The sequence below is a fragment of the Pelecanus crispus genome, chromosome 19 (assembly GCF_030463565.1).
Source record: "Pelecanus crispus isolate bPelCri1 chromosome 19, bPelCri1.pri, whole genome shotgun sequence".
Lineage (NCBI taxonomy): Eukaryota > Metazoa > Chordata > Aves > Pelecaniformes > Pelecanidae > Pelecanus > Pelecanus crispus.
In genome coordinates, this window is record NC_134661.1 from 7,272,430 (window position 1) to 7,299,455 (window position 27,026).

Consider the following 27,026-nt stretch of genomic DNA (forward strand, 5'->3'; position numbering starts at 1 on the left):
CCTCTGCCTCTGCAGCCCGCTGGAGAGTGACTCGCCTTCGTGACCAGGCCAGGCATCTGTCGGGGGGCATTTGGCAACCCCTCTTTCAGGCTAACTAGCCATCCCAGTGTGCTGAGTACAGGATGCAGACGAGCAAACGTTCAGAGCCTTTCCCAGCTCAACCACCTTCCCAGACACTGAGCAGTACGGGGTCTCCCCACACCAACCCAGCTCCTCCTGGCAAGGTCCCCGCTCCCCAGCTCTGAGCAGAAACAGCTAATGTGGGCAGATATGGCCAAAACGGGAGGCAGATAACAGACACGATCACCTAGCAGTTAGAAACCTCAGAAACCAGGTCACCCTCCGTGTGCCAGTTGCACACACCTGTAGGTTGTGTTTTCCTGCTTTTCTAAGAATCTGGGTGGCAGGTTTTAGAAAGCACCAGGCTGCGAACTGCCTTGTGACTCAGTGGTATAAAGTAAGCACCAAAAGAGTTAAAAAATAAATAAATGAAATTATAAAAATCAGTAAAACCTGGCCACAAATCTGTGACATGTCTGACACAGCAAACAACACTTAGGCTGTGCAAAGCTGTGGGTGCACCTTACAGGAATCAGTGTGTGAGCAGCCTTGCGGACAGCAAACAAGAAAAGGACCTGTGTTCCTGTGGTGTCGGCCCTTTACACGATGACATGTTCTTCACAGGAGCAGAATAATGTCTTAGCACTTTTTCTGCTCTAACCTGCTCCAGTGAAGGGTGAGTCTGGCATGGCCATTGCAGGTAGAGTATGCCAATACCCGCCTCTGGTCTGCAAAGCCATCTGGGTAGGACCTTATAAAAAAAGTCACCAGCAGCCTGCCTAGCTGCTAGTGCTTTCATCACCATCAGATCTCAAAGCAATGAGCAGAGGTGGCTAACCACACCCAAAGGGCAGGAGAAACCTGGAGCAGAGTGGGTGGGTACGCTCTGCACAAATCAAAGACACAGCAGGGGCAACATTTACAACTCATCAATTTGTGAGAGGGTCCTCAGCACCTCACTCTTGGGAGGACAAAGAAATAGTTCTGTAGCTGCTAAGCACAGAGGCAGAGAGATGTTGTCACTGGATGGGCGCTGATCCCACTGAGATAAGAAGAGGTGGGATGGCACTGGTTGGGGCAAACTAGGCAAACATGCAGACCCATAAATGGCAGCAGAAGCACCGGGGTGTAGCTCGAAGCAAAATTTCGACCTTGTACACCCAGAGTGGTCCAAGCTCCTCACATCCCATTCGTGGCAATGGGCTGTATGGCTGGGCTGAGCAAGTGTCCCTGGAGCAGTGATGTTTTGCAGAAGCTGAGAACGTGGCCCAGAGTGGTTTTAGAGCTGCTGGGGGTTAGTGCTCTTTGTATCTTGCAATCTCCCTCATAGATGTTCAGGGCCTTGTATGGTAAACCCAGCTGTGCTGCCTTTAAAACCACATCCTGCAGGGTAAGCACAGCAATCTGAAGCATGAAACTTGCTGGGTGTTCGTCTCCCCATGCTGAAAGTCAAGGGTTAAACCACCCCCAGCCCCCATCGCTGCTGCTGTTTCCTTCCTTCGGAGCTGTTGCTCTGCAGAGCAACAGAAACGTGGCTCGCTCAACCAGCGTTAGACCAGAAACGTTCCCAGGCATCACAGCATCTCCTGGGCCCTTCTCCTTAAGTTACTACCTGCCCCATTGCTGCTGCTTTGCAAACCGCAGCTTTTAAAATCAGACAGATTTAAAATCTGTATGCAGAGTGCATGGGACCTCAGCTATTTCACTTGCCTCTGCACAGCAGCCCCAGACCCGCTCCCCCGCTCCTGTTCACCCCTGCCCCGCTCTCAGGCCCTGCTCTCCTAGGCACAGCAGTGCATTTTTGTACGCGTAGTTGTCCCCCTCCATCGTGGAACAGTCTGCTCCCAAACCCCTCGGAGGCTGCTGCAAGGCGAGTCAACGCAGACCCACAGAAGGTCTCACTGCCTCGGACTGCTCCTGACCTGGGAAGTCCCCTTAATAAAAACTGGTTTTCTTGAACAGAGACAAAAACACAGGGGAAATCTTTTCCAATGCATACCTGGGGTTTCTGTCTCCCATTTTATTAATATGTTGCAGTTTTAAAATGTATATAAAAAGGTCAAAATGGATCTTTACCAACGGCAAAGAAGCCCACCATCTCTCTAACAGAACCCAGGCAGAACTCAAGTTACAGAGCTGAAATGGGGAGAGAAAGGGCAGCAGTAAAGGACTGATGACAAGAACCTCAAAGAGCGACAGCTCTGGAAGATGAAACGTGGCCAGCAAATGTACTTGTACACCCCTTAGGGTACAACACACCCAAAGAAATGTGTTTATCCTGGACAACACTATAGAATATCAGTACAAATTGAGCCCAAGAAGTCTCTGGCATGAGAAGGACAGCCTAGCAAAAGGGTTTGATGCTCTCTTGGATTTTGTAGGTCCTGGGCTTTATCTCTGTGGCCCCAGTGCATTCATTTCAATTCCAATGAACCAGCTGTTTCAGAGCAGAGTGCTACTGCTGGGTCTGAGCCAAAGGGTCTCAGTTTCAATCTGGGAAACATGACAATCCCTGTTGTGCTGTCTCAGTCAGAATGCAAAGCTGATCCGCATTGCTAAGTGCGGCTTCAAATCTTAGCTGAAATACCTGAGCCCCACTATTTAATAGTAACGAAGATCTAACACTCAGCTGAGCATTTGGATTTCCTAATAAGAGGGTTTCAGATGGCTTGGGAAGGCACCAAATCCCCATGTGACCCTATGAGGGTGTTTTGCTGAAGGTCTGAAACATAAAGGTCACTGGATGCAAAGTGGTACTCAGCCCCACTCACTTCCTACAGAATAAGGGCTGGGGGATGGACAGGTGTCCTGGTTTCAGCTGGAATAGAGTTAATTTTCTTCCTAGTAGCAGGCATAGTGCTGTGGTTTGGATTTAGTATGAGAATAATGTTGATAACACCCTGAAGTTTTAGTTGTTGCTACCAGTCAAGGACTGCTCTGCCAGGGGCACAAGAAGCTGGGAGGGGGCACAGCCAGAACAGTTGATCCCAACTGCCCCAAGGGCCATTCCATACCATACGGCGTCATGGGCAGTATGGAAACTGGGGGGGTTGGCCGGGGAGCAGCGATCGCTGCTCGGGAACTGGCTGGGCATCGGTCAGTGGGTGGTGAGCATTGGGCATCACTTGCTTTGGATATTATTATTATTATTATATAGTTATTATTATCATTACTATTACTATTTTACTTTATTTCAATTATTCAATTATTAAACTGTTCTTATCTCACCCCAGGAGTGTTTCTCACTCCTACTCCTCCGATTCTCTCCCCCATCCCACGGGGGCAGGGGCAGTGAGTGATGGCTGCGTGGTGCTGAGCTGCTGCCTGGGGCTAACCCACGACAACAGGTCAGTCTGCATGGACTGGCAGAAGTGCTTCTCCTCTTTTTAAAGGAAAACTGTTCTTTTTGACTGAAATATTTTCATTCAAAGCAGTGGCTTTTCTATGAACATGTACCATTTTGTTCGTAACATACTGACTGCCCCTGTTCCGTTTGTTACAATCCTGGGCAGCAAGGCTAAGATAGGCTATGAACATGAGAGCAGGACAAGGTCAGAGGCCAGTCACCCCGAGAAGGACCCACTCTTCGCCCACTAGCTACCCAGGGAGGCACGGGGAGCAACTGGAAGCACTCAGGGCAGAAATTAAATGGGAGGGAAAACCAGAGCATGCACCTGGAGCAGAGAGAGAGAGAAATGCAAGGGGAAAGGAGGCCAGGAACCACAAGTGAGGCTGCAGTCCTTTAATGAGAAGGGAAACTTCTCTTGCCAATGTGCTCATTTGATTCTTTTCCCTAATATCAGACCGAAGGCCAAAGGAACACGTCAGGGTGGGACAGCGGATGGCAGCAGGGTGCCTGTCCTGTGTAGCTGCCTGGCTTACCCCAGAACGCCTGGGCCTCAGCAGGCCTGCAAAGAACCGGTACCCAGCTGGGCAGAAGCGCTTAGCCCCTCTGCCGCTGTTTTCCAGCCTGTCATCCATGGGAATTTCAGAAGCCCCTGGATTCCAGGCCTGCATACACTTCCCGCTGGCCTTTCCGGATGGGCTGTGGGAATAGCAGAGATGTTAGTTCAGGAATCCTCATTAACACACCCTCAAACAGTGCCAGGGCCTTGGTCCACACAATACGTGGAGAAAACTACACCAGAGAGAGCAGGTGTAGTGCTGCTCTGGTAGCATGCACAAGAAGCTGCAGTTCTGCTCCTGACTCCCTGTCAGCACCAGGAGAAGGGGCTCCACCCTCACCACCTTTTCCTCTGCTCCCGGGAAAGCTTGGAGGCTGACTGGATGCTTCTTCAAAGGAGCAAAAAAGGTAACAGCTACAGATTCCCAGCGCTGGCTATCCCTCCCCAACCAGCAAAGAGAGATGGAAAAAATGCAGGTTCTCCATACCTCATAGTCTGGGTTTGGAACAGGGGGAGGACGCTGCATCTTCTGACCTGCAACAGAGGCAAAGAGAGGTCATCCTTGGAGGTGATTCATATAACAGCACGAGGGACTTTCATGGAGACGATCCCAGGGTAATGCATACCATGGGTCAACTCCCACGGCTTTATTATGAGCTTGGCGCTTTTAAAGACCCAACTGCTGCAGGCAGGAGGCATTGCGATCATTTAGGAAGAAAGCAGCTTTCTTTTAGAAAGGGTAAATTCCTAGCTTTCCTGATTGTGAAAAAATACTTGAAAACAAGAAGGGCCCATAAGCACAGGCCCTGGCTACAGCTCCACAATATGGATAACAGATCTGTGCTCCTCTGCCTCAGCAAGCTGCACAGGCATGAGTACATGATCACATTTCTGTTGAACCCAGCACGCAACATGCACAGTAAGCACACAACAGCGCATTTAGAGCTGCTGCAAGATTTATATCAGCTTTGTGGAGGGAAAAAGTGGCAATGCCTGATCTGCACACAGCCTGGCTGGTGAGCCCCCATGGTTCTTGTCTGACAGGCAGTCTGCTGGTACAAATGTCACCATCAACACTTCTTGAACAAATCTGAACCAGCACCGTAAGGTCACCACCCTGCATCACTTTACCCCGGCATTTATAACGCATTAGCCCCACTGCTGGGCCCACTGGGTCACCAAACTATGGCTGCAGAAGCCAGAAATTCAAATTTATAGTTTTAGTAACACCATGATCTCTAATCACATGTTCTATGTGCGGGCCTGATTCTTGGTCTTTGATTGCTTGAGACAGCAGCTGAGTGGGCCAGGGCCAGGCTGGGTTTGGGGCTACATTTGCAAGCTGAGCATCTGCCGTTTGCTTCAGCACAGACTCAAGGCTGCTGCACAACAGCCTGTGAAATGGCTTCCTATGGGGGGAAGCCTTTGACACAACACGGCAGCCGCACCCGTCCCATACAAGAAGGGAGCCCGGAGCAACAGATGTGGCAAGCAGGAGCATTGTTTGGCGACATCTTGGAGGCTTGGGGGGACAGAGTTGTGGCTTCACCACTCGGCAGGGGCAAGTGTTTAATTTAGTGCTTAGCGGACATCATGGAGAGCAGAGACACCTGAAATATCTCTTACCTCGTGGCCGACCGCCAGCACCAGTGCTCGGTCTCCCCTTCCTGTCTTTGCTGAAGTAATAGACCAGAATCAGCACCCCGAAGGTGATGAGAAGATCCGCAGTGATGATCCCTGTCACTGCCAAGGCATCCAGCTCCTCACAGTTTGCGCACACTGCCAGGAGGAGAGATGAAGGTGCTCAGAGATGGGCACCCTTCCTTTCCAGCAAGGAAAGTCCAGGCCTCACTCATCTGCTTAGTGCTAGCAGAAAAGATACCGTTCTGGGTGGGAAGGAGGAAAGAGCAAACCAAAAGGAAGGGCTGCCATTTCAGTCTGCAAACAGACACAGACTGGGGGCTGGTGTGTGCAGCCTCCTTCACTACCCTCTGCTGTTTGCATGGCCTGAGCCAGAGGGTGCAAAACATCTCCTAGATCATTGCCCTCTGGCTATGCTGGACTCTAAGTCCTGAATCCGGAGCAGCTGCCCACACTTCAAATGGCGCAGAGGCTTACATCACTCTGTCAGGGTGGAGGTCAACTCCCCTGGCTGACGGGTCACAGAAACCAGGCTGTGTGCTCCAGATGGGAGGCTTCCACTCTGCAAGATAAGAAATGCCTCTGGCCTTTGTGACAGACATTAGTCTTGCCTTGTAGCATGGCAGAAACTGTATAAAAAAAGATAAAGCTCCTGTGCTGTGTATGTGGGAACCATTGACTTGCAACCTGCTTGACGACAACGGAAGGGAAAGGTATAGAAAGCAGGGAGACTCCTTTGGCCAAAAATGTGCTCTTGGACTCTTACTGCCCACACAGAGCGGGCAGGGCCTCAGCAGAATCGCTTTCACCCAGCCCAGCAGCACTATAAATCAGGTCTCAGCTCCTAACATGTGTCACTGAAACGCGTACCCTTTATCTTTAGCCTCAGTCTACAGAGCAAGTGCTTTTTCACTCACCTCTGGCATTCAGGTACATTTCATGCTTCTCTCCACCCGACGAACAACTCAGGTTGACAGGAGAGCTGTCATGATTCTCTATAATGTACTTCGCCTCATTGAACTCCAGGTTTTTCCCATTTTGCTGCCACGTTACCTTGTCTTCAGACAAGGGACATGTGATTGTCACCGTGGTTCCGGAAATCTCCACCAGGAATTCTTTAGTGGAAGCTGGGCCAACAAGAAGGGAAACCAGCATTACAAATGGCTTCTGAGCAGGCGTGCCTGCCCACCCTTGATCCCACCATGACAGTTTTCTCTGCAAAATCTTTGATTTCATGGTGCAATGTAAATTCCCTGTGTATGTGTCTTCTGCACGCATGTTTTCCTTTAGCTTTTTATGCTGTTTCTTTGCAACACTAAACAGTATCAAAATACCATCACAGAGTGTTCAACTTTCTGTCGGAGAGCCTGGCCACCTGCCATTCATCGTTCTGTTTATCCATATGCTTGCTGGTCTCTGCAAATGGCCAGCCCTGCTTGGAGACCACTGACAGTGATGAGGGGCAACTCGTATAGCTGAATTTTCTGATTGGTGATGGCAGTAGCAACTAACAAACAGGAGTTTTTTTCCTCCTAAAATACTGCTCGAACTCGAATATTTCTGTCTGCCTTTTAGTCCTCACCTGTGAGGCATCTGCTGTCTTTATAGCATGCTAAATAAAGAATGCTGGTAAAATACACTTACCTTCCTGTGCATCAGTATCATCTCCAAGGGAGAGAATAGTAAGTGTTAACGAACCAGGCCCCTATTACCTTACTGCCTGTTGCTTTTGGAAAATGCCCAACCCTGTGTGGGCATCACTAGCAATACTTAGGGACAATTAATGACAGCCAATTTTTCAAATCAGTGAGATCAGTAACAATTAATGAACGGGGATATTTTCCTATCCTACTGAAAGGGCTAAACCTCTGACAATACCTGACTCGGATGGTTTTAGTTATTTGCTGAAGCAGAGTAGGTAAATAAGACAGATATTTCGAAGAATATGACTCCTTGTCTGGCACAATTAAAACAGATGTTAAGCTCGTTAGGCTTACTGTGTAAAGCAGGGATAACACAGACTCAGGATACCTGTGCCAAGATGAGCACTCAAGGAACTGGTTTCGTAACATTCCAAGGCCAAAGGACTGATGAGCTCATTCAGTGACCATATATGGACAAAGGCGGCCCAAAGTTCAGCCAGTGGACAAGTGAGGAGGACTATCGGAGACCACCGGAGGACCCCCGAAGACCACCAAAGAGGACGACTACGCCTCTGGATTGGACATTTGCATATGTTAATGAGTTCCAGGAAACCTCATGTTTATGTATATGAATTCTTGGGAACCCTGTGAATATGTACGACTTTATAGTATGTAATCTTTGGAAGTTTGCCAAATCGCTGGAGCACTCGCGGTGGAACGATCCCCAGTGCTGCCCAGCGCTGCAATAAAGGATGCCTGCTTAATAGTAACTTTGTTGCTATTGAGTTTTATTTCGGGAACTTTCTGAATACTCCGTTTCCTCCTACGGAGAGGTTCAGACTTTGAGGAATAGTATCCGTGAGTTTTTGTATCACTACAATATTTGCAAAATTCAAATATTTCTCTTTGAGTTTTAGTCCTCACTTGTGGGGCACAGTTGGTATTTTTATCATACTAAATAGTTAGGAATCCAGGTAAAATTCACTTACCCTGCTGAGCTGCGGTGCCAACTGCAAAAGAAAGAATAATAAGAAGTGTTAAGTAATTTACCTACTGATATCATACTCCTTTCCTACTTCAAGGACATCCTTTCTGAACTCAGCTGCTTGAAAGAGATGTTTATACTCCCATATTTTTGCTAACGGCATTAGAAGCATTCTGTTAGCTGAGACAGGATGTTGTTGTGAAATGAAGTCTTTTCCTTTGGAAGCCATTTTTAACACAGACTAACGCAGAATGGAAATTTGAGTAATTTTCTGACCCAGTTTAGAAAAATGGTTACTGCAAGCTGTACACCCAACAATTTTGCTTTATTATCATGGACCAAAGACTGCTGGAAAATCATGCTTGGTTTCTGCAGTAAGAACCACTGTCCTCTGCAAGAGTGTACTCACTGGAGGATTGGACCCTGATGGTTGTTTTAATGCTGTAAAGCAGTTCATCTATGTGATTTTTCTCTCTTGGTAGAAAACAAGTAGCTCCATTGAAGTCACTGGAGCTGGAGTATTATAGAAAGAGCTTTTAGGTGGTCTGAATCAGACTTGTGATTTACTCTAAAGACATTTGCCCATTGAAAATAATGTAGATCAAGGAATGACCTGTATTCGTGTGTTCAGCACTGTTGTCTCATCCCAGGCAATGCTTGCTTTACAATAGAAGTTAGTTGTAACAAAATTGTAGAGTTGAAATTCCACAGGCATATGGCTTGGCTGGAGAGAACGTGATCTGATGTTTTTTTTCTTTAAGTAAGATGAATTTAAATTTGAAAAAAGAACAGACCATTGCTAAACCAAGTGTTTTGAATCTTCTCAAAGAATAGCAGTTGGTATTTGCAGCACATTGGCAGAGTGGCTATAGTCTTATTGTAGTATCTTTTCATTCTCTTTCAAGCTTATCTCTCATGGTTACCAGCTGCTTTACAGATACTCTGCGCTTCATCCTAAACCAGCTTTCTAAATGCTGGTCAGCTCAAGCAGGTAACATGGGAATTGCTACCACTCCCATGATATCACAGTGATCTGAAGTTATTTACCCATGATCACAAAACGGTTTAAGAAACAAAAAAATAAACTTAAAAACACAGAGCCTTATAGTTCACACTACTGCAGAAAGCAGCACATCAAGCTCCAACCCTGCTGCGTGAAGTTTAGAGACCGGGTGTCTTAGTGAATCAGCTAGCAAGCAAAAATGCACCAGGGACCTTAGGTTCTTTTCTCTAGCCTGAGAGGGTTGGATTCCCATTTCTTTGTCCCTGCAACCTGCACTCTGAGGGGAACGCTCACACTGGAGAGCAGCAGCTCCACAGGCACCATACATGCCAGCTGTGGAAGATACTTTGCAAACCCAGTCGCGCGCCCCTGTGCTTTCTCCTCTGCAGCCCTGGGCAGCCACCCTCCTGGTCCCCGTGGGCTCCTGGCCAGCGCTACTCACCCACACACAGCAGGAGTCCCAGGAGAGGCAAGGACCGCTCCAACCTCATCCTTGTGTTCCTCCTTCTCTTGCTCTTCTCTACCACATCAGATTGGCATCACTGAGGTTGGCTGCGAGGGAAGAAAGAACACATTGGCTTTTCAAGTTGTCGCTTACAAGAAAGAGGCCCAAGATTCTTTCCCAGAATTGTGTACGGCAGTGACCTGAGCAGTGCTGGGGAGACTCACTGTTTCCAGTGAAACCTGCAAGCAGCCAAGAAAGACACGGAACACGTACGATAAAATAAGCTCGTGTCAGGAAGTGCGGAGGCTCAAAACGTCTTCACAGAACGTCATTGACAGCAAGGGGTGGCTGCTCTGCACCAGCCCAGCTCAAGTCTTGGGAGACCTGTTGTAACCACCCTAGGAGCAGCAGGAGGGATGAATGAGCCTGGATTCGATTTGCCATCAGGACCTTCCTAACAACTTTTCAAAGGGAGTGTTTCAGAAGTTCAAACTACTGCAAGTGACTTAACATAGGAGGGAAGAAACAAAGGAACCAGAGATGCTGCAAGAAGCTCAGCACCTACAGACACTGTATGGCCAGCAGAACTGAGCCTGTGAGTGCCAGGCTGTAAAACTCAGGGGGTTTGGTCACTGATGGTGCAATCTGGACTCTGCTTTTGTCATTTTGCCTAACACAACCCGTTTATTCCTGCTGCCTCTTCAAGAGCGGCGTTGGCCAGCTCCTCACCCAGGAGGAGCTCCTCTGCACACACACTGGCAGCGAGAAAAAAAGCGGTGGCTAAGCACGGCCACCCCTGCTGCAGGCCTGTGACCTGAAGCGAATGCTCCGCTCTGACAGATGCTCGGTGGCACACTCTCCCGTTAGGAGGGAACTTGCTTAACTGCGTTGCTGTTTCTCTTCGGTTTCAGTATGAGGTGCAAGAGCAATTGTACATTTTCATGCAGAAACGAGTCATGCTCGTCTTATGAATGGCACCTACGATAAAATCAGCTTTCTGTCTTTAAATCATATTTACGTCTACTCGCCAGCCTGGCAGCGCTCACGAAAGGTGCCTGCTGGGGGGGCTCAGGCTGCTCGGAGAACAGCTCGGGGAACACGGTGCCTGCTGGGGGGGCTCAGGCTGCTCGGAGAACAGCTCGGGGAACACGGTGCCTGCTGGGGGGGCTCAGGCTGCTCGGAGAACAGCTCCGGGAACACGGTGCCTGCTGGGGGGGGGCTCAGGCTGCTCGGAGAACAGCTCGGGGAACACGGTGCCTGCTGGGGGGGGGCTCAGGCTGCTCGGAGAACAGCTCCGGGAACACGGTGCCTGCTGGGGGGGGGGGGCTCAGGCTGCTCGGAGAACAGCTCGGGGAACACGGTGCCTGCTGGGGGGGGGCTCAGGCTGCTCGGAGAACACCTCGGGGAACATGGTGCCTGCTGGGGGGGGGCTCAGGCTGCTCGGAGAACAGCTCGGGGAGCACGGTGCCTGCTGGGGGGGCTCAGGCTGCTCGGAGAACAGCTCGGGGAACACGGTGCCTGCTGGGGGGGGGCTCAGGCTGCTCGGAGAACAGCTCGGGGAACACGGTGCCTGCTGGGGGGGGGCTCAGGCTGCTCGGAGAACAGCTCCGGGAACACGGTGCCTGCTGTGGGGGGGCTCAGGCTGCTCGGAGAACAGCTCCGGGAACACGGTGCCTGCTGGGGGGGCTCAGGCTGCTCGGAGAACAGCTCGGGGAACACGGTGCCTGCTGGGGGGGCTCAGGCTGCTCGGAGAACAGCTCCGGGAACACGGTGCCTGCTGTGGGGGGGCTCAGGCTGCTCGGAGAACAGCTCCGGGAACGCGGTGCAGCAACCCCCCCCGAGAGCCTGGGACACCCTTCCACGCACAGCCGGGCGGAGCCCCGAGCCCCCGGCGGGCCCGGCGCCCCCTCTTTCGGGGGGGCCCAGCGCGCCGCCCCCCCCGGCCGCGCGGGAGGCGCCCGGCTCCGCTAGGGGGCGCTCCCCGCCGCCAGCGAGCCCCGCGCGCCGGGCCCCCCCCGCCCCGCACCCCCGCACCCCGCGGCGGGGCCTCCCCGGCTCTGCCCCCGCAGCGCCGCCCGCACGGCCCTGGCGCCCCGTTCCCCCCCGCCTGACGCCTGCGGAGCGGGCAGGGCTGCGGGGCGGCGCGGGTCTGAGGGCCGGGGCCGGGGCGCTGCCCCGAGGGGCGGCTCTGCGGGGGCCGGGGGCACGCAACGGCCGCCTTGCCCCCTCCCAAGAGCTCGCCATGTCGTGACATGGCCAACGGCGGGCCTGTGGGCCCGTGCCTCGCTTACCGACGGGCTCGCTTTAGCCATCACGGCTTTCTTTTCCTTATTTCTGTTCCAAAGTGAAAAATGAGAGAACGGGCGTTACTAGCGAGGGTGCCAGGGACGAGGCCTTACCAGCTGCGAGTCAGCACGTTTTGAAACAAGACGTTGAAGGTTAGCAAAGTCTGCAAGCAAAGATTGGAACAGACCCCCCTTCCCAGTCCCGCGCCTTACACAAACGCGGTCTTAAGCGAGAGCCGGTCGAGTTGCCGCATGGGTGCAGTGGCCAAAGGGCGTTGCAGCAAGAAACACGCTTGTGCTGCTGGGCTCCGCAAGGCTTTGCGCCCGCCTGCCACGGCGTGCAGAAATCCGAAAGACCACCTTAGGCGGGGGCCGCAAATTGGCGGCTGAGCGCTGCCTCACAGCTACTTGCCACAAAATCTGAAAAGGCGAGCAAGTATCCTCTGCTTGCAAAACAACCAACCAACCCACCCCAGTATGATAAATATTTATGGTGGCGATGAAGGAAATGGATACAACGTTTCAGAATAGTAACTGAGCGGAAATCTGGGGAAATGTAGTGATGGGGGTTAACACAGGGCCAAATTATTCCCATGAAAACAGAGATATCCGGTATCTCAGAGCTATTAGCGGGGACCTGTTAGCAGAGACAAGATTCTCTGTGCTGTTCTGTGGACAATCCATGATGCTGATGGCCTCAGTGCTTTTTTACATTGCCGTATTTGTAACTTGAAGTTTAAAAGTCAAAAATAAATTCAGCATTCTCCTCAGAAATTGCCACAAGGATGTTACAACAGCAAATGGGAGGAGAGATGGCCACATGGTTGCTCATTAGCAAGAAGTCCGAGAGTCCTGCTGCTGTCCCCTTTCTACCAAAACCTTGTTCTGGCCAGTTCTGGCATCCTCTCAGTGCGTCCCAGGTAATCCAAAACATCCCAGTCGGAGCCCACACCGCTGCACACCGAGTGCCCTCACACTGCTCCTTAGCCCTGAGCTGAAGGGAGCCCTTCAGAACACCCAGAGGTTAGGGCATCCTCCCCATCCCTGCCTCGGCACCACTCCAGGGAAAATTAGCATCAGTCACAACGAAAGCTCATAACCTGGGATGACTTCTTGGAATTAGACCGTGGACCAGACACAAACACAGCCACAGCCAGCAGCAGGTTCTGCTGTTAGAGTGATTTATGGTCTTCAAATGCAAACATCCTTATTTTGCCAACACACATGCACAACTCTGTTTCACGCTCTCACAGCTGCCACGTGCCACCAGGAAAATATTTCGTGTCACAGTGTTTCTCTAGCACCTTGTGCTGCTTGTTAAGCACAGTGGGGTTTCCCCAGCTGTGCCTGGACTACCACTGGGCTGGACTGATGTCCAACGTAACTGTCTTTTGACTTTTCCAAGAACTTTACAAGCCCCAGTTAATGCGGTCTCCCAGTTCTTCTGCAGGATGACTGCAACCAAGTAACATTAAAATGACCTTTTAATGACATTAAAATGGCTTTTTTTACTGTAGGTATCTGTGCTTCTGTAGGACATTTCCAGCCACACCGCTACCACAGACTGTCTGGTTTGGGTTGCTTTTTTTTCGATCGTTTGCAGGTTTTTGACAAATAAAAGGCTTTCATTCCTTCAGGCTAGCTATAAACATCTTCAGGCAAATGTTCTTTTAGGAGCAAAATTACCTCCCACAAGAGGGGAGTGGTTGCAGGTGGAAGGTGGGAGGAGGGTTGATTGCAACACAAAAGAGCAAAGGAATATGGGAGGCAGAAGAAATTAATCTTCCCTTGAAAAGCTCCCTGGTTTACACGCAGAAGTGAGCTGTGCTGGCCGCACCTTGCCTCGCAGTGCAGGAGCAGGGAGTGCTCTCTGACTCAAGCAGGAGTGCTGACACTGCCTGGCAGGCCAAGCGGAGAGAAAGGAATTTGCCCTGCTGTGCTGGGAAGGCTTTGAGAAACTCATCTTTCATTTGGTTATCAAGAACCTGAAACGAATTTCTCTTTCTGGCAGCGCTCAAACCGCGGAGTACAGATTTATCTTCCCGATGGATGGCCCCAGCTGGCTGGGTGCTGTGCTCTTCCTTGGGGTAGAGCTCCAAGGTAAGGAAACTGGTACTGCCTGGCCTCAGTTGCCATCTTGACTTTCCTCTTCTGATCCCTTAATTATGGTCCTCATTAAGGCAGCGACTTTGTAGGAGTCTCAGATACTTGTTGTGGATGATTGCTGCGATTCTTTTCGGTCCGGGGCGCACTGCGAGTGACACGAAGTGATAGAGTTTCTTCGACAAACAGGTTTAGGTGTGTTCAAGAGGAAGAACACCACTGATCTCATTCTGAGCTCTGGTTACACATCTTTTCCTTTCCTGCCAGGAATTTGGACTTTACTCCTAGATGTCATTTTATGTTAACTTTGTTACTCAACGATCAGAGATTGTCTGGGTTTATATCTTTTACACAGCAACTATTCCAGACCAACAATAAACTTGCTTGAATTTTCAGTGGTTTATATCAATATAGCTGGAATCTAAGAACACCATGTCCTCCTTTCCCAAATGCATCAGCACTCAGATACGCTTGGTAATCTGTCTTGAAAAAAGTATTTTACGCTTGTTACCCACAGTTGTTCTTTTAAAGGAGTTTAAAATGAGAGTATCTGACACCAAATCTTTGGATGAGAAACATGATCTCTGCCAATGAAGTTTTTCAAGTGTGAACACCTTCAATGTTTTGGCATTTCAAATATTTTCTCCTTTGAGAAAAGAAATTCTTTGGCAAAGAAGTCTTTGGTTAGCAATTATTTTCAAATATAGGAAATGTATTGATTGTCTTTGTTAGGAAGCCATATTTTACAACCCCAAATAAGCTATTTTTTGCTTGAATCACACTGGGGTGAGTTAACTCATCTTCCTAAAGTGGCAGGAAATTATTCCTATTTTATTTTTCTGCCGGGTTAGTTTGACCACGAGGAAAAGGAAACTAATGGGAGCACATGATTAGGAACAGGGAGGACTGTCCCTTTCAGCAGCAGCAAGATTTTTAGCTCAGCACTGCTGTTTTGTGGAAACTAACCCACTAGCTCGGAGAGCTAAAGTGGGCAGGCAAGCAACACAGCGATTGTGGGGGAAAAAAGAGAGAACTTGCAGCACCGCTGTTTTGGTAGCACCAATCTGCCAGAGCGATTGAACTCTGTCTGGAATGGCAGGGCAAGCCAGAGGACAACTAGGGCTCAGGCATGAGAGGCTTCTTCACCAGCGACCCTTTGGTTTTCCTATTTTTCATTTTTCTTCTTTCTGTGTCTTGATGCTCTCTCTCTCTTGCTGATTGTCTCGCTTTCAAGGCAGCACTGAGTTAGTGATGCTAACTTATTTTTTTAAAGCAGCAGCTGTGGTGGGCTGGTTAACAGAGGATATTTCTTTGACAAACAAATGCTTACAAATTTACCTTGAGGATTTCCTGTAGAGTTCCTCAGTCTGACTATATTTGACTATAGTTGTCCAGCTGGGCTATTAACCTTCTAACAGGCACCTCTTACATCAATAAGAGCAGTTTTCACCATGGTGTGCATGATGCTCAGGCTGATAAGTGCATAAAGGAAAGTTCTAGCATGGGAAATAGCGATTGCTTATTGGGGCTCAGCAGTCCTACTTGAAAGGGCAGGACTGCTTTTCTCAAGAAATCTGCTTGGGGAATTGAGTGCAGTAGAGTGTAATCAGTTGTGAAAATGTGACCAGGACAAGCACATGAAAAGTTATATGGTATCTTTAGTGCCGGTCAGGAGAAAGTGTATATTTAAGGAGGGGTGGCATTTACAACAGCATTGCACCTCCTAGATGCCAAGTTTGCTCGTGCCTGAAGAAAGACATTTCCCCCCAAAGCAAAGTCTATTGTCCCTATAGGCAAATCCTTCTCAGTGGTCCTTTCTCAACCAGTTATCAGATCTGTAAGTGTTTGTAGTTTTGTGGCTGCACAGTTAAGAAAGCACTGTACCAGCAGTTCAGATGAATGCAAACTCACTTGAAACCAGCACTGTGCAGCTTGCACATCAACTGACAAAATCCATGAAGCACAGGGGATCTCTTGGATTCTGCATATGCAGGATCACCTCCCTCAGTAATTACATCCTGTGTACTTGTGACTGTCAGGTTAAACATTGACGCGGCTAGATAAGGCAGGCTGCTGCATAGACTAAATGCAGATAAGGAAAAGTGATGAACTTACTCCTAGACAGTAGTTTTCTTTACCTCTAACCCCTGCTATTTTCCCTGCAGCACTGTGGCCCGCAGCAGCTGTGGAAGTTCACACTTCCAAGGAGGTGGATGCTGTGAATGGCACTAACCTGCGGTTAAAATGCACCTTTTCCAGCAGCAGCCCTATTAGCCAGCACCTGTCAGTGACCTGGAACTTCCAGCCCGAGGACCTGAGCTCTCATGAGCCAGTAAGTGAGACCTTTATGCTCCATTTCATTGATGCACACTTGCCCAAACACCCTGGTGCCAAGGCCCAGCACTGGGTAAGTCCAGTGACTGCAAAAATTCCAGGTCTGGGTATGGGCAAGCGCAGCTGAAATGCACAAGGCACTATCTTCTGAAATGGCCTCAGAGTTCATCCGAGAGCGACTGGGCCAACACAGCTCTCCTCAGCTTAGGCTACATGCCTCAGCCGGTGCTGCTCCGCTTTCACGTGCTGCTTCTATCACAAAGACTGCACAGTGTGTAGGAATGACAGCTTCCTCTCTTTCTTGTAGGTATTTTATTACCTGAAGGAGCCCTACAAGCTGTCTGTTGGACGGTTTAAAGAGCGAGTCACCTGGGATGGGAATATTCAGCGTAATGATGTTTCCATCATTATCTGGAATTTGCAGCCCACTGACAACGGGACGTTCACCTGCCAGGTGAAGAACCCACCGGATGTTGACGGCACAATTGGCGAAGTGCGACTCAGGGTTGTGCAGAAAGGTGAGAGGCCGAGAACCCCACCAGAGGTCATGTGAATTTAGCCAGTGTGAAGCATTGGCAGGTCTTCCTCCACGTTTGGGAAAATATATGGAAGAAAAGGGATTGTAAAGAGAAAGCATGAGGGTAGTTAATGGATACAAGGAAAAAAGGAGCCTGAGGAAAGGTTATATTCACAGATACAGGCTCCCAGCCTCATACTGAGAGCCCTCTGTGTGTCCCTCTTGTTCACTTACCTGTTTCTCTCCATGCAGTGCATTTGTCAGAAATCCAGTTCCTGGCGGTGGCCATTGGGTCTGCTTGTGTTCTGATGATCGTTGTGGTGATAGTTGTGATTATCTGTCGACACCATCGGAAGAAAGCGCAAGAGAAGAGGATCGAGGTGGCAGACACTGAACTGTAAGGACAGAGGAGAGAGAGAAGGGCTTCTGGAAAAGCTTGTCAAACATACCTTTGTAGCTGTTCTGAATCACTGGCTTGCACCCTACACTAAGCATCTACCATGCAAAACTGCCAGCACAACTAGCAATAATTGGCTGCTTACTTGCAGTCAGAACACAGCCCCAGGATGAACAAGCTTTGGAATCCTCATTTTGCTCTTGCCCTTCACAGTAGCTCCTCGCTCAGAGAAGGATCCAGCTGTTGTGGTGGTAGTTGGCAGAGGACCACCCTGTTCTTTCTTCCATGAACCTGACCTTGTGGTCACCATGCACGTAGCATGCTTATTATCTTATTGTATAACTTCTTGTTATATGTTATGTATGTTATATATAACTCAGAAGGTGACTCTGCTCAGAATAGCTGATGCTGATTTGGGCTTCCCCCCCCCCCCCCCCCTTTTTTTTTATAACAGTAGAGAAAAGGAGAAGCTGAAGATTAGAGAAGAAAAGGAAGCCAGTCCATTAGAAGACTAGAGGTCTTTGATGGTATATACAATTCAGGTATCCATTCAAACATTCTCTAATGATGCCTCTACTGTGTTACTGCAGACTTCCTAAGACTGTTTTACTTAGGTATTTCATGTCTATGGCCATGGTAGCCATAAACAGAAACAACTGAGACCACAGTCAGACGTGGCTCTTGCGGAGCCTTCAGAGAGACTGACAGCTGGACAGGCAGTGGAGACAGAACTGCCTCTTAACTGTAGAACAGATTTCTCCACCCTAGTGTTGAGAATCATTGGTAGGAAAGCCGTTGCTGCTGCTTTCTGTGATATGCCTGCTTTGTGGATAAAGAGGAATGAATGGATTTCCTTTCAGAAGTTTTGAATCTGCTTTTTGATTCATTTAATCGTTATTGTTTTAAAATTGCTACAGGAAGACTGAACTGTTTCCAGATTTGCTGGCTTTGCCAAAACGTTTCAGTGTAATTTTTACCCACTCAATTTCTGAGGTCAGCAGTTGCCTCTACTATTTTCATTGTCGGCAATAACCCTGAGTAATGATCTGGTTTGTTTTTCTTATAATCTTTCTTCTTAGGTACTTCTAAAGCAGATGGTGAAGGCTTCTAATTTCAGATACTAGAACAAAGCTGAATTACAGACGCCTCATGCTGCGAGTGTGGTATCCCTGCTCAACCTGAAATTCTTGCAAGGAAAGAGGATGACATTAACACAGGCTGTAAGCTTCCTTCATTGAAACAAAGCGGGAGGAACTTGCCCCATGAACAAGGAACTTTCCTTCATCTTCACACCTGCAGGATGTGGAGAAAGCTGCTCTGAAGATGAAAAAATGCCAAAAAATTTAAACAAAATGCCAAGATAGCTGACTGAACAGAGATTTTCAAAGTGCCTGAGCAGACATACTCTCGCACCTTAAAAATCACAAGGTGCATATGTGTTGCCCTATTTTTCCTCCCTCAAAATCCTCTTTGACATCACGAAAAGGAAGACTGACTATGTGAGGGACCAGAGGAGAAGCTAGTTGCTACAATGTACTTGAAATCTCTTTGCTGCTTTAAATGGGAAGTAGTACAGTTTGGGAATGTATGCCGTTTCTTATTAGGGAAAACGTTTACCAGTGGGTGTGTTTTTTCATATTGATCTCTTGCAGCTTCAGTAGGCTTTGTAGCTACGGTAGCTGAGGACACTGCCTTCTGCTGCACGGCGTGCGGCCACGTGCTCCGGCAGCTCCCCTCCTTTGCCCAGTCCCGCTCTGCCAGCACCTGCCAACGCTGACCTCCTTTCCCTGGGCTCTGCAGCCCCGCTCCCCCCTTCCCTCTGAGGGAGCGCACCACTGCCAGGCAGGACGCTTCTTACCCCACTCAGCGGCCTTACTTTGGCTGGCAGCGGCGGGTCGTTCAAGCGCAGAGACTGAGCGGTGGTGGTGCGCTGTCCCGCCGCCGGCCACTGTGCTAGCAGCGTTCCGTGGATGCTAGCAGCGTTCCGTGGATGCTAGTACGCTGTCAGGCTTCCAACAACAGCAGCCAAATCCCACTTTCTCCGGGTGCCGTTTATTGCCCAGGCGACCACCAGCGCGTCTCGCCCCCGCGTTGGCTGCGCTCACTTAGCACGTACCCTGTACTTCCATAGACGCAATTTCTCCGAGGCAAACGCAGCCCCAAATCACTGAAACCGCAGAGCTGTTATGGTATTTAACCAGCACCAAATCAAAACACCAGACCGTTTGTTTAAAGAGTATCTTTATGACTTTATATCTCTACCTGTAATGTGCCGGCCACATTATCTCTTTGTATGTATTCCTTTTCGATCGCGTGTTATAAATAAACAGTGGACAGCAGTGATGGCGTTCTACAAGCGCTGTGTCACGGGGGAGACGCGCAGAGCCGCTGCTGTGCCCCCGGCACCTCGGACGAGGGGCTTTTCTGCTCCGAAAAGTACGGAAAAGGTGGCCAGCGGGCTAGCCCACAACCGGCCCGCCCGGTGTTTTCGGGGAGCCCTGATGGGCGCTGGGCGCAGGAAGGCCGGGCCTGCTCCCCCCGGAGCGAGCGGAGAGCCTGGGCCGGGGGGCCGCTGCCCCCGGCCCCCGTGGCGGGGCCGCCCCGGACTCCCCCGCTCCCGGCGGCGAGGGCCCCGCCGCCGCCCCAGGTGCGAGGCGGCCGGTCGCCATGGCGACGCGGGGCGGCCATCTTGGGGCCGCCCCGCCCTCACCTGCGCAGGTGAGCCGCCATGTTGCGGCCCTGAGCGGAGCCGGGATGCGGTGCGGCGAGGCGGCGGCGGCCGGCGGCGGCGGCGGCGGCGGCTTCCCCCTTCTTCCGCGGGGGTTCCTGCTTCTGCTCGGTAACGGGGGCGCTCCTGCTGCCGGGCCGCCGCCTCCGGGGGCCGCCGCGGCGGCGGGGTGGGACGGGCCCGGCCCTGGGAGCCGGGACGCCCGGGAGGCGGCTCCGGGGCCGGCGGCCGGCGGGGAGGTGGTGGGCTGGGAGCCTCTGGGGAGGGTCGTTCCGGAGCCGGGGGGCCGCTCCGGGCCCCGGCTTCGCTGCGCGGGCCCCGCGGCGAGCGGTGCTGGAAACGGCACCGGTGTGCGGCGTGCGGCGGGGCGAGCGAAGCCCCCTTAGCAGGGCGCGGTAGCGGCTGGCAGCCTTCATGTCCTCCCCCCGCGCTCTGCCCGCTGCTCGCTCTCCAGGCGCGGGTACCTTTGTCCCATCTCCGCTCGCTTTGCTAGGCCCGGGTAGCTGCACTCGAGACTTCCAGACTTTCACTTGGTAGCAAAAGGGGCGTGCGGGCAAGACCCCTGCGTTTCATATTGGTAGCTGCGGAAGAGGTGTGCCACGCCAGAAACCGGTGCGGGAACGGGGACATCTGAGTAGAAATCTGTGCCTGCTCCTTCTGAGCCTGCACAGCGCAGGAGTCAGCTGTGATAATTGGAGCAGAACTTTAGGCAGAGGACCACCATAATAAATCTTCATAAGCCCGGAGCAGGAGATTTCTGAAAGGGAGGATTTGAACCATGTTCCTGCTGAATGCTGGGCAGGCTGACCTCATCCCTGGCTGGAGTAACACAGTAGGTGAATGAGGCAGGAATTGTTGCTCACATTGAAAACAAGAACTAAGAATACTTGCTGCTGCAGGGTGACTCTTGACCCCGTGGCTGTGCAAGTCATTGGCTGTATCACTTTGGGGCAAGACAGGCAGAGCCGGAACTACCTTGAAGTGGTCTAAAGCTGGCAATTTGCAACTTGTCAGAGAGCCAGCTGATTCGGTTTCGCAGTCCTTTATCTCCGTATCTAAGTATCTGTAGGCTTTTGGTGGTATTTTCCAGACAGATACTTTAATTGCGGCTAGTTCCAATCCCACAGAGAATAGGTTAGGGAAGTTGTCTGCTTTTCTTTAAATTTCATTATGGGGGAGGTAGTCACTACTGTGCTTCAGTCTTTGGACTGTGGTTGAGCTACACGTGCATTGATATCTTTGGGACATCATCACTCCTGCACCTCACAGATAACGAGAATCTAATTCTTGTCTTTTGTGCTTGTTCCATCAGGTGTCTGCAATGCTCTTTCCCTGGAAATTAAAGCCAGTCCTAAAGTGCAAGCTTTCGTTGGTGAGCAAGTATCGCTGAAATGCTCTTTCAAATCCAGTTCTCCCATCACTGAGAGCCTGACGGTAGACTGGACATACCGGCCCCTCACAGGTGGTCAGATGGAGACAGTAAGTGGAACAGAGAGTCTTTTTCTAGTGGAGACTGACCAGGCCTCTGTGCATACTGGAAATCTGATGATGTTTTTTCTGTTTGCCTTGCTGTGCTTCTTCATCACTTTGGGGTTTGGGACTCTCATCGTCACCTTCTTTCCCATGTGAAATTGCTTTAGTGTTCTTTGGGCAAAAAAAAATACTCTATGTAAATGCACAGTGATGATAAAGTAGATAAACTTTGGGTTTTGACACAAGTGCTGCATTCTATGCTGTAGCTATGTATAGAATGACTGTAAAGCATTTGATTGGTAGCTTTCTTGAAGGCAGCTGTACCCTAGTAGTTCTGTTGTGCAGTCTACTGCTGATATATCTTGGAGTGGTAAGAACGTGTGTGCAATGACAGTCTGAAGACGGTGATGATGACAGCCTCTAAGGTTTATGGATTGCTACTTGCTGTTTTGTTGGCAGCATTCTGAAATCTAAGCATAAATACTTAAGTCTGAAAGCCCACTGCAAATCTCTTATTCAAGGTGGAAACAGAAAATGTGCATCTTTATGGATTATCAGTGACTTCTGCTGCCTGAAGAGTTTGAACTCTTAGGAGTGTCCTTGTATCTGGAACAAAAGCGTGGTGCTTATATGAAGTGAGGTCTGCTAAGTCTCTACTCATAGGACAGCGAGAGCAAAAGCGCAAGAAGCAAAAGCTGAAGAACTGCAGCGTTCTGTCTTCCATGAGACAAGAAGCCTGCTCTGCTTCTCAGCTGAAGATGTGCAGAAGGGAACAAGTTGGTCAGAATGGTGATGGTGACATCTGAGAGCTGAGGCTGGTAGATAAAAGCACTGGAGATCTAATGAAATGGGACTGACTCAGCATTATCAGATAGGAACTTGAAAAGGTCTCCTGCATGCAAAGTATTCTTTCTGACTTCTTAATGTGTATTCCTTTATGTTTGCAATCCAAAATGTGGTTTGCTTTCTTAGACGAGTGTTTTATTGGCGCAATTATTGTCTTTGCCTCCCTTTAGGTTTTCCATTATCAGTCTGTTCCATACCCAACAACAGCGGGCAAGTTCAAAGACAGGATATCCTGGGTTGGGGATGTTGCCAAGGGTGATGCTTCCATTGCTATCCAAAGCCCGGTGATGAGTGACAATGGGACGTTCATCTGCAGTGTGAAGAATCCACCAGACGTGTACCATAACATTCCCCAAACAATGCTGATAGTTACAGAGAGGGGTAAGGTTCCATTTCAATAGCATGTCCTCATCTATGTGATACAGCTGCATTGCAGCTTTGTCAGAATCTTAGAAGTCTGACCATCACGTGTGAAATGGGTTTCCTGAAGTTCCACGTTAGAATTTCAGCAAGAGTTACCTCAGTCCTTCTTTCTGAGCTAAATACATTGAGAACTACTGAATTTATTAGGGGTAGGAAGGGACGGAGGAAGCTGTGGTAACAAAAATCAAAAGTGTGCATTTGTTCAGGAGTTTCGGTCTCCACATATCGCAGCAGCAGAACAAGTTAAACGTTTAGGAAATACTGGTCTAAAAATAACTGTCACATCACAAACACTGATTCTCAGTAATACTTAATTTCCTCATCTGCTGTGCGTGTGAGACCTGCCCCAAATTTGCATGCTGATAGAACTATGTTGTGACCTGCCTTCCTTTGTAGTTTTAGGCGTGTAAACCACCCTACTGTGTTGGATATGTGATAGGAGTCCCACAGATTCAGTGACAAGCTGTTTCAAATCTGCCAGGTTTGTGCTTTTTATGAAAAAGCTAGCAACCTGTGTCCTGGGTGAACATTTGTCACAGAGACTTAAGCAAGCCATATTTTACTGCTGGTACAGCTGGGTTGCTCTTTGTCTTTCCTGCAGGCCTTTCCTTCCAGCTAACTTCAGCGGTGCTGCTGTCCATTTTAGTATTTCTCCCTTCCATCATTGTGGTTGTTCTGCTGTTGGTAAGGATGGGAAGGAAATTTGGAGTGATAAAGGAGCAAAAAAAATCTGGCTGTAAGAAATCCTCCATTGAAGTGTCTGACGAGTAAGTTCTGGCTGGAACCTAAGCCCATATTTCTACTTTGGTCCGTTGACACAGGCCAAAGGACAGTTTCTCCACCGTTCTTCATTTCATAGCTCTCAGCGTCTGCAGTTCAGTCACTGAAATCTACTTCTCCATGAGCATAATTTAGCCAGCGGTCAGAAAGCTTTGGAAAATCCCCATGCTGGAGCATAAACTAAGTGCTGTACATCCCCCTTTTTCTGTCATTTGTGTAGTGCCATGGAACTGAAGCAGTTCAGGGTTAGACAGTCTTTCACTTCTGTAATCAGATTTATTTCAGCCTAAATCAGCAAGATATTTTGCTTATGTGGGCTTCATGTGTTGCATTTTGGTATGAAGTATCCATAACGACAAAACAAACTGAATAATGCTAACTGGTTCCCCTGTGAGGGCCTGAGCAGAGATGCCAGGTACTGAAAGAGCCTTGGAGACTGAATTCCCTTCTGAACTGGAGAGGATTCTGTTCTGGAAGGGCTCAGTAGGGAGAACGATAAGGTAACACTGCTACTGCTGGAGCTGCACCTGGTTTTGCAATGAATTCAGTACTACAATTTCGTGCAGAATGGGTTTTTAATACAATGTTCTGATTAGTGTTGTAAGATTTGCCAGCCAAATAGCGACTGTTGTATTCTTTGTGGCCCTTAAGTGAAATGTCTGCCTTCAAAATAAGGGACCTGACTTTTTTATTCTTTTTGGTTTTGCTGTGCAGAGTCAAAGGCTTTTCATCATGATGAAAAGCCTTCAATTCAGTGTGATAGAACTAGAATTCACAGTCCATAGGAGATACTAGTATGTGTGTTGGGGGAACAGTCCAACCTAATCCTATGCTTTTTCTGCAGGCCTGAACATACAGAGACCGGCAGCTGCTTGGGGAAACTCAGAAACTGGTGTCTGAACTGTGTGGTAAGTGAAAGCTGGTGTTTTCATAAGTGGTTTTGTCAACTTTGGTGCTCAGAGGAGGTGCTAAGAGCAGCAGGTAGAGCTTGCCATAACACCTCTGGATGCTAAAGTGTCCCAAATACAGCCAAGGCTTATGCTCCTTGCTGTTTTCCACATATGGGCTATAGGGGGTGAGGAATGTTGGTCATATTGCATTACTGGTAGGGGAAGTTATCTTGAGATCCACCAAACTGAGTTTTCATTTAACTTTATTGAAATCAAAGCTGACATTTTAAGATGAAAACTCAGAATTTTAAGTGCTAGCTACTGTGCTGTGTAGTTTCTTTAAAGGCTCTGCAAAACCAGTTTGTGGTTTGACAGTGCTATGATGGGGAATGGAAGCAGCGATACCTCAATCCACTATGTTTCTTGCAAAGATGCTAGTGTGCAGCCTTGCCTCTTTTTTGGAGATCTTCCTGCTTACACTGTTTTCGTCACAACACGATCCTGCTAACCTCTCCTGGTTTGTTTGTTTCTGGCTTTTTGTTTGTTTTGTTTTGTGAAGTGGTGTTTGTCCTCTAATTCTGCTTGTTCACTTGCTACCCTATCAGCAGCTTCTGTTCGTCAGATGTGTTGTGCTGAAACTACTCAATGTTTTTGCCACCTGCTGTACTTGTTTTGTAAAATGTGCCTCTGAGTGCTCTGTGCTGGCATTAGCAGCCACAGCCGTAAGTGTGGCACATTCCAGAGTAAACTCACTAATATGCCTAATTTGAGAGTGTTTTCATTTTTTCCTGATGTCCTACAGAGCAAGCTCACCTCAGATGCACCTTTACATGTTTTATACGCGGTCAGGAAGTATGTAAAGCGGGATTTAAATATGTGTTGCTTGATTCACTATTCTAATGTCAGTGACTGAAAATGTACTAAATGCATGAGCCTTCAGACATGTGTGTGCTGATGGTTCTACACTTCATTAGATACAGAATGAAAACCCAGCGGCAGTTACAACGCAGCAGTATCGGGGAAAAAGAGTTGTGAGAGGTGCAGAAAGCAGAAAATGCTTTATGCAAAAGAGAGAGTTGCCATGGGAGATGGAAAGGCTGTTGCAAGAGACATGCTGGGGAGCAGGGAGGCACCGTTGCTTTACTGCAGGTGGAGAGATGGGAAAGGATGGGAGCCCCAATTCAGTGAGACAAATGCTGTCAGACAGTTGGAGATTTTAAAAATTGAAAAATGTCTTCTCATCCTTTGCAAGAAGGCAAATTTGAATGCTATAATCCTGCTGCTTTCATATTGTGTATTTTGTCATCTGTTTGATCCTTGGCTCTCTGATAGCAAACTATTTAGCTTAACGAGTCTCTGAACATCCTGTCTCACTCACTTTAAATGATTCTACATTTTTGAGGTTTCTGTAATGTACTTTTTCATGCTTCATATGTTACTAAATAATTAAAAGTGCAAAGCCAGTGAAAATCTCTTTGGACTTAAAATGGCTGGAAAGTTAGTGAGACTTCCCTTATAGAGCTGTTATGTTTGCATTTCTTTCAAGTTGAGAGCTGGATTGTGGGGACGCCATCAAATGATTAATGTGGTTAAAACAATAGATGATGGGTATCTGAAAGTATGTGGTTGGTTGTAGCTGAAAAACAGCAACTTGTGCTGCTCTGGACCTGCTCTGTAGGGATTGGTGCTGCTTTTTGAGAAGATGGCTATCTGCACTTTATGGTTCATCTTTTGCTTGAGCTTTAGCTGCTACTTCCCTTAAAACACACTTCACGGGTTGGTTATACAGTGGCAATTTGTCTGTGTATCTGTGATAAGTCAAATAGATTTAGCTGCAAGTGCTTATAGGACTACAAGTCCTATGGCTTATTCAAGCACAGCAGCATTTTGGAAAGCATTTAAGCTTTTGTCAGAAGCCTAGCAGAGTCAAAATTTTGTTGAACTCCTAACTTGGTTCATGTCTTCACACATAGTCTCAATTTTTCTCTCCATACTCCCTGTTTAGGACACGGATGAGGAAGACCCATACTGATGAAAGAATAAAGCTATGGATAAAGAACAAAATTACAGCACTGAAAATCATGGCTAGATAGGTACAAAGGCTGCTGGATAACCAGTGCAGATTGAAGGACCTGCTCTAATCTTGGTAGTTTGGAAGAATAATGCTGATGGAATAATTCACTCTTATTTGAGCACAAAATAATGATTTTGGAAATCTTTCTAATTTATTGGGTTGGGGGGGGGGGGGGGGGAAGAGGGGGAGAATCTCTTAACCTCACTTCTCCAGTGCCTCCAGAAACCTCAGTGCCTACAGCTGTACAGCCTGTTTCCTACCAGCAGCCTGACAATGCGTGTTTCCTAGTTTACTTGCAAATTTTTTTCCTTTATTATCGGTGACTTCCCTCCTTTCCTGTGCTCTTGAATTCTAATTGCCTGAAGCACAGGCTACTCTGGAGAGTGACATCAGCGCTCTAAGGTGATCATCATTGGGCACTGACAATGTTTTTTTCTCAATTTTTTTGGAACACATTTGCTAAGGACTTAAAACAGTTTGATTGATTTGGTGTA

At 48.8% G+C, this 27,026-nt stretch overlaps 3 protein-coding genes across 4 annotated transcripts; 2 read left to right on the top strand and 1 right to left on the bottom strand.

Annotated features, from left to right (window-relative positions):
- Positions 1-3,787: 3,787 nt before the first annotated feature.
- On the bottom strand, positions 3,788-9,940 carry CD3E (CD3 epsilon subunit of T-cell receptor complex). 2 transcript variants are annotated; one of them, XM_075723287.1, is made up of 7 exons: positions 9,907-9,940; positions 9,680-9,789; positions 8,239-8,259; positions 6,524-6,733; positions 5,592-5,744; positions 4,453-4,499; positions 3,788-4,105 (listed from the first exon to the last, which is right to left on the bottom strand). In XM_075723287.1, exons 2-7 carry the CDS (start codon positions 9,726-9,728, stop codon positions 4,049-4,051), a joined length of 537 nt encoding a protein of 178 aa, XP_075579402.1. In that variant the 5' UTR covers positions 9,729-9,789; positions 9,907-9,940; the 3' UTR covers positions 3,788-4,048. The 2 variants fall into 2 exon arrangements, with proteins under 2 accessions (XP_075579402.1, XP_075579401.1); XM_075723286.1 differs by having other exon boundaries at positions 9,883-9,934.
- A 4,072-nt stretch (positions 9,941-14,012) lies between these two features.
- LOC104025524 (myelin protein zero-like protein 2) lies at positions 14,013-17,833 on the top strand. Its single transcript, XM_075723337.1, has 6 exons — positions 14,013-14,067; positions 16,236-16,402; positions 16,712-16,922; positions 17,174-17,318; positions 17,699-17,701; positions 17,773-17,833. The coding sequence occupies exons 1-6, from the start codon at positions 14,013-14,015 to the stop codon at positions 17,831-17,833; spliced, it is 642 nt and encodes a 213-aa protein (XP_075579452.1).
- Positions 17,834-19,985: 2,152 nt separating this feature from the next.
- On the top strand, positions 19,986-26,490 carry LOC104036356 (myelin protein zero-like protein 3). Its single transcript, XM_075723360.1, is given in 8 exon segments — positions 19,986-20,028; positions 20,031-20,068; positions 20,070-20,157; positions 21,359-21,525; positions 22,536-22,746; positions 23,390-23,555; positions 24,413-24,476; positions 26,464-26,490. Coding segments are annotated over 8 exon segments (804 nt in total).
- Positions 26,491-27,026: the final 536 nt, after the last annotated feature.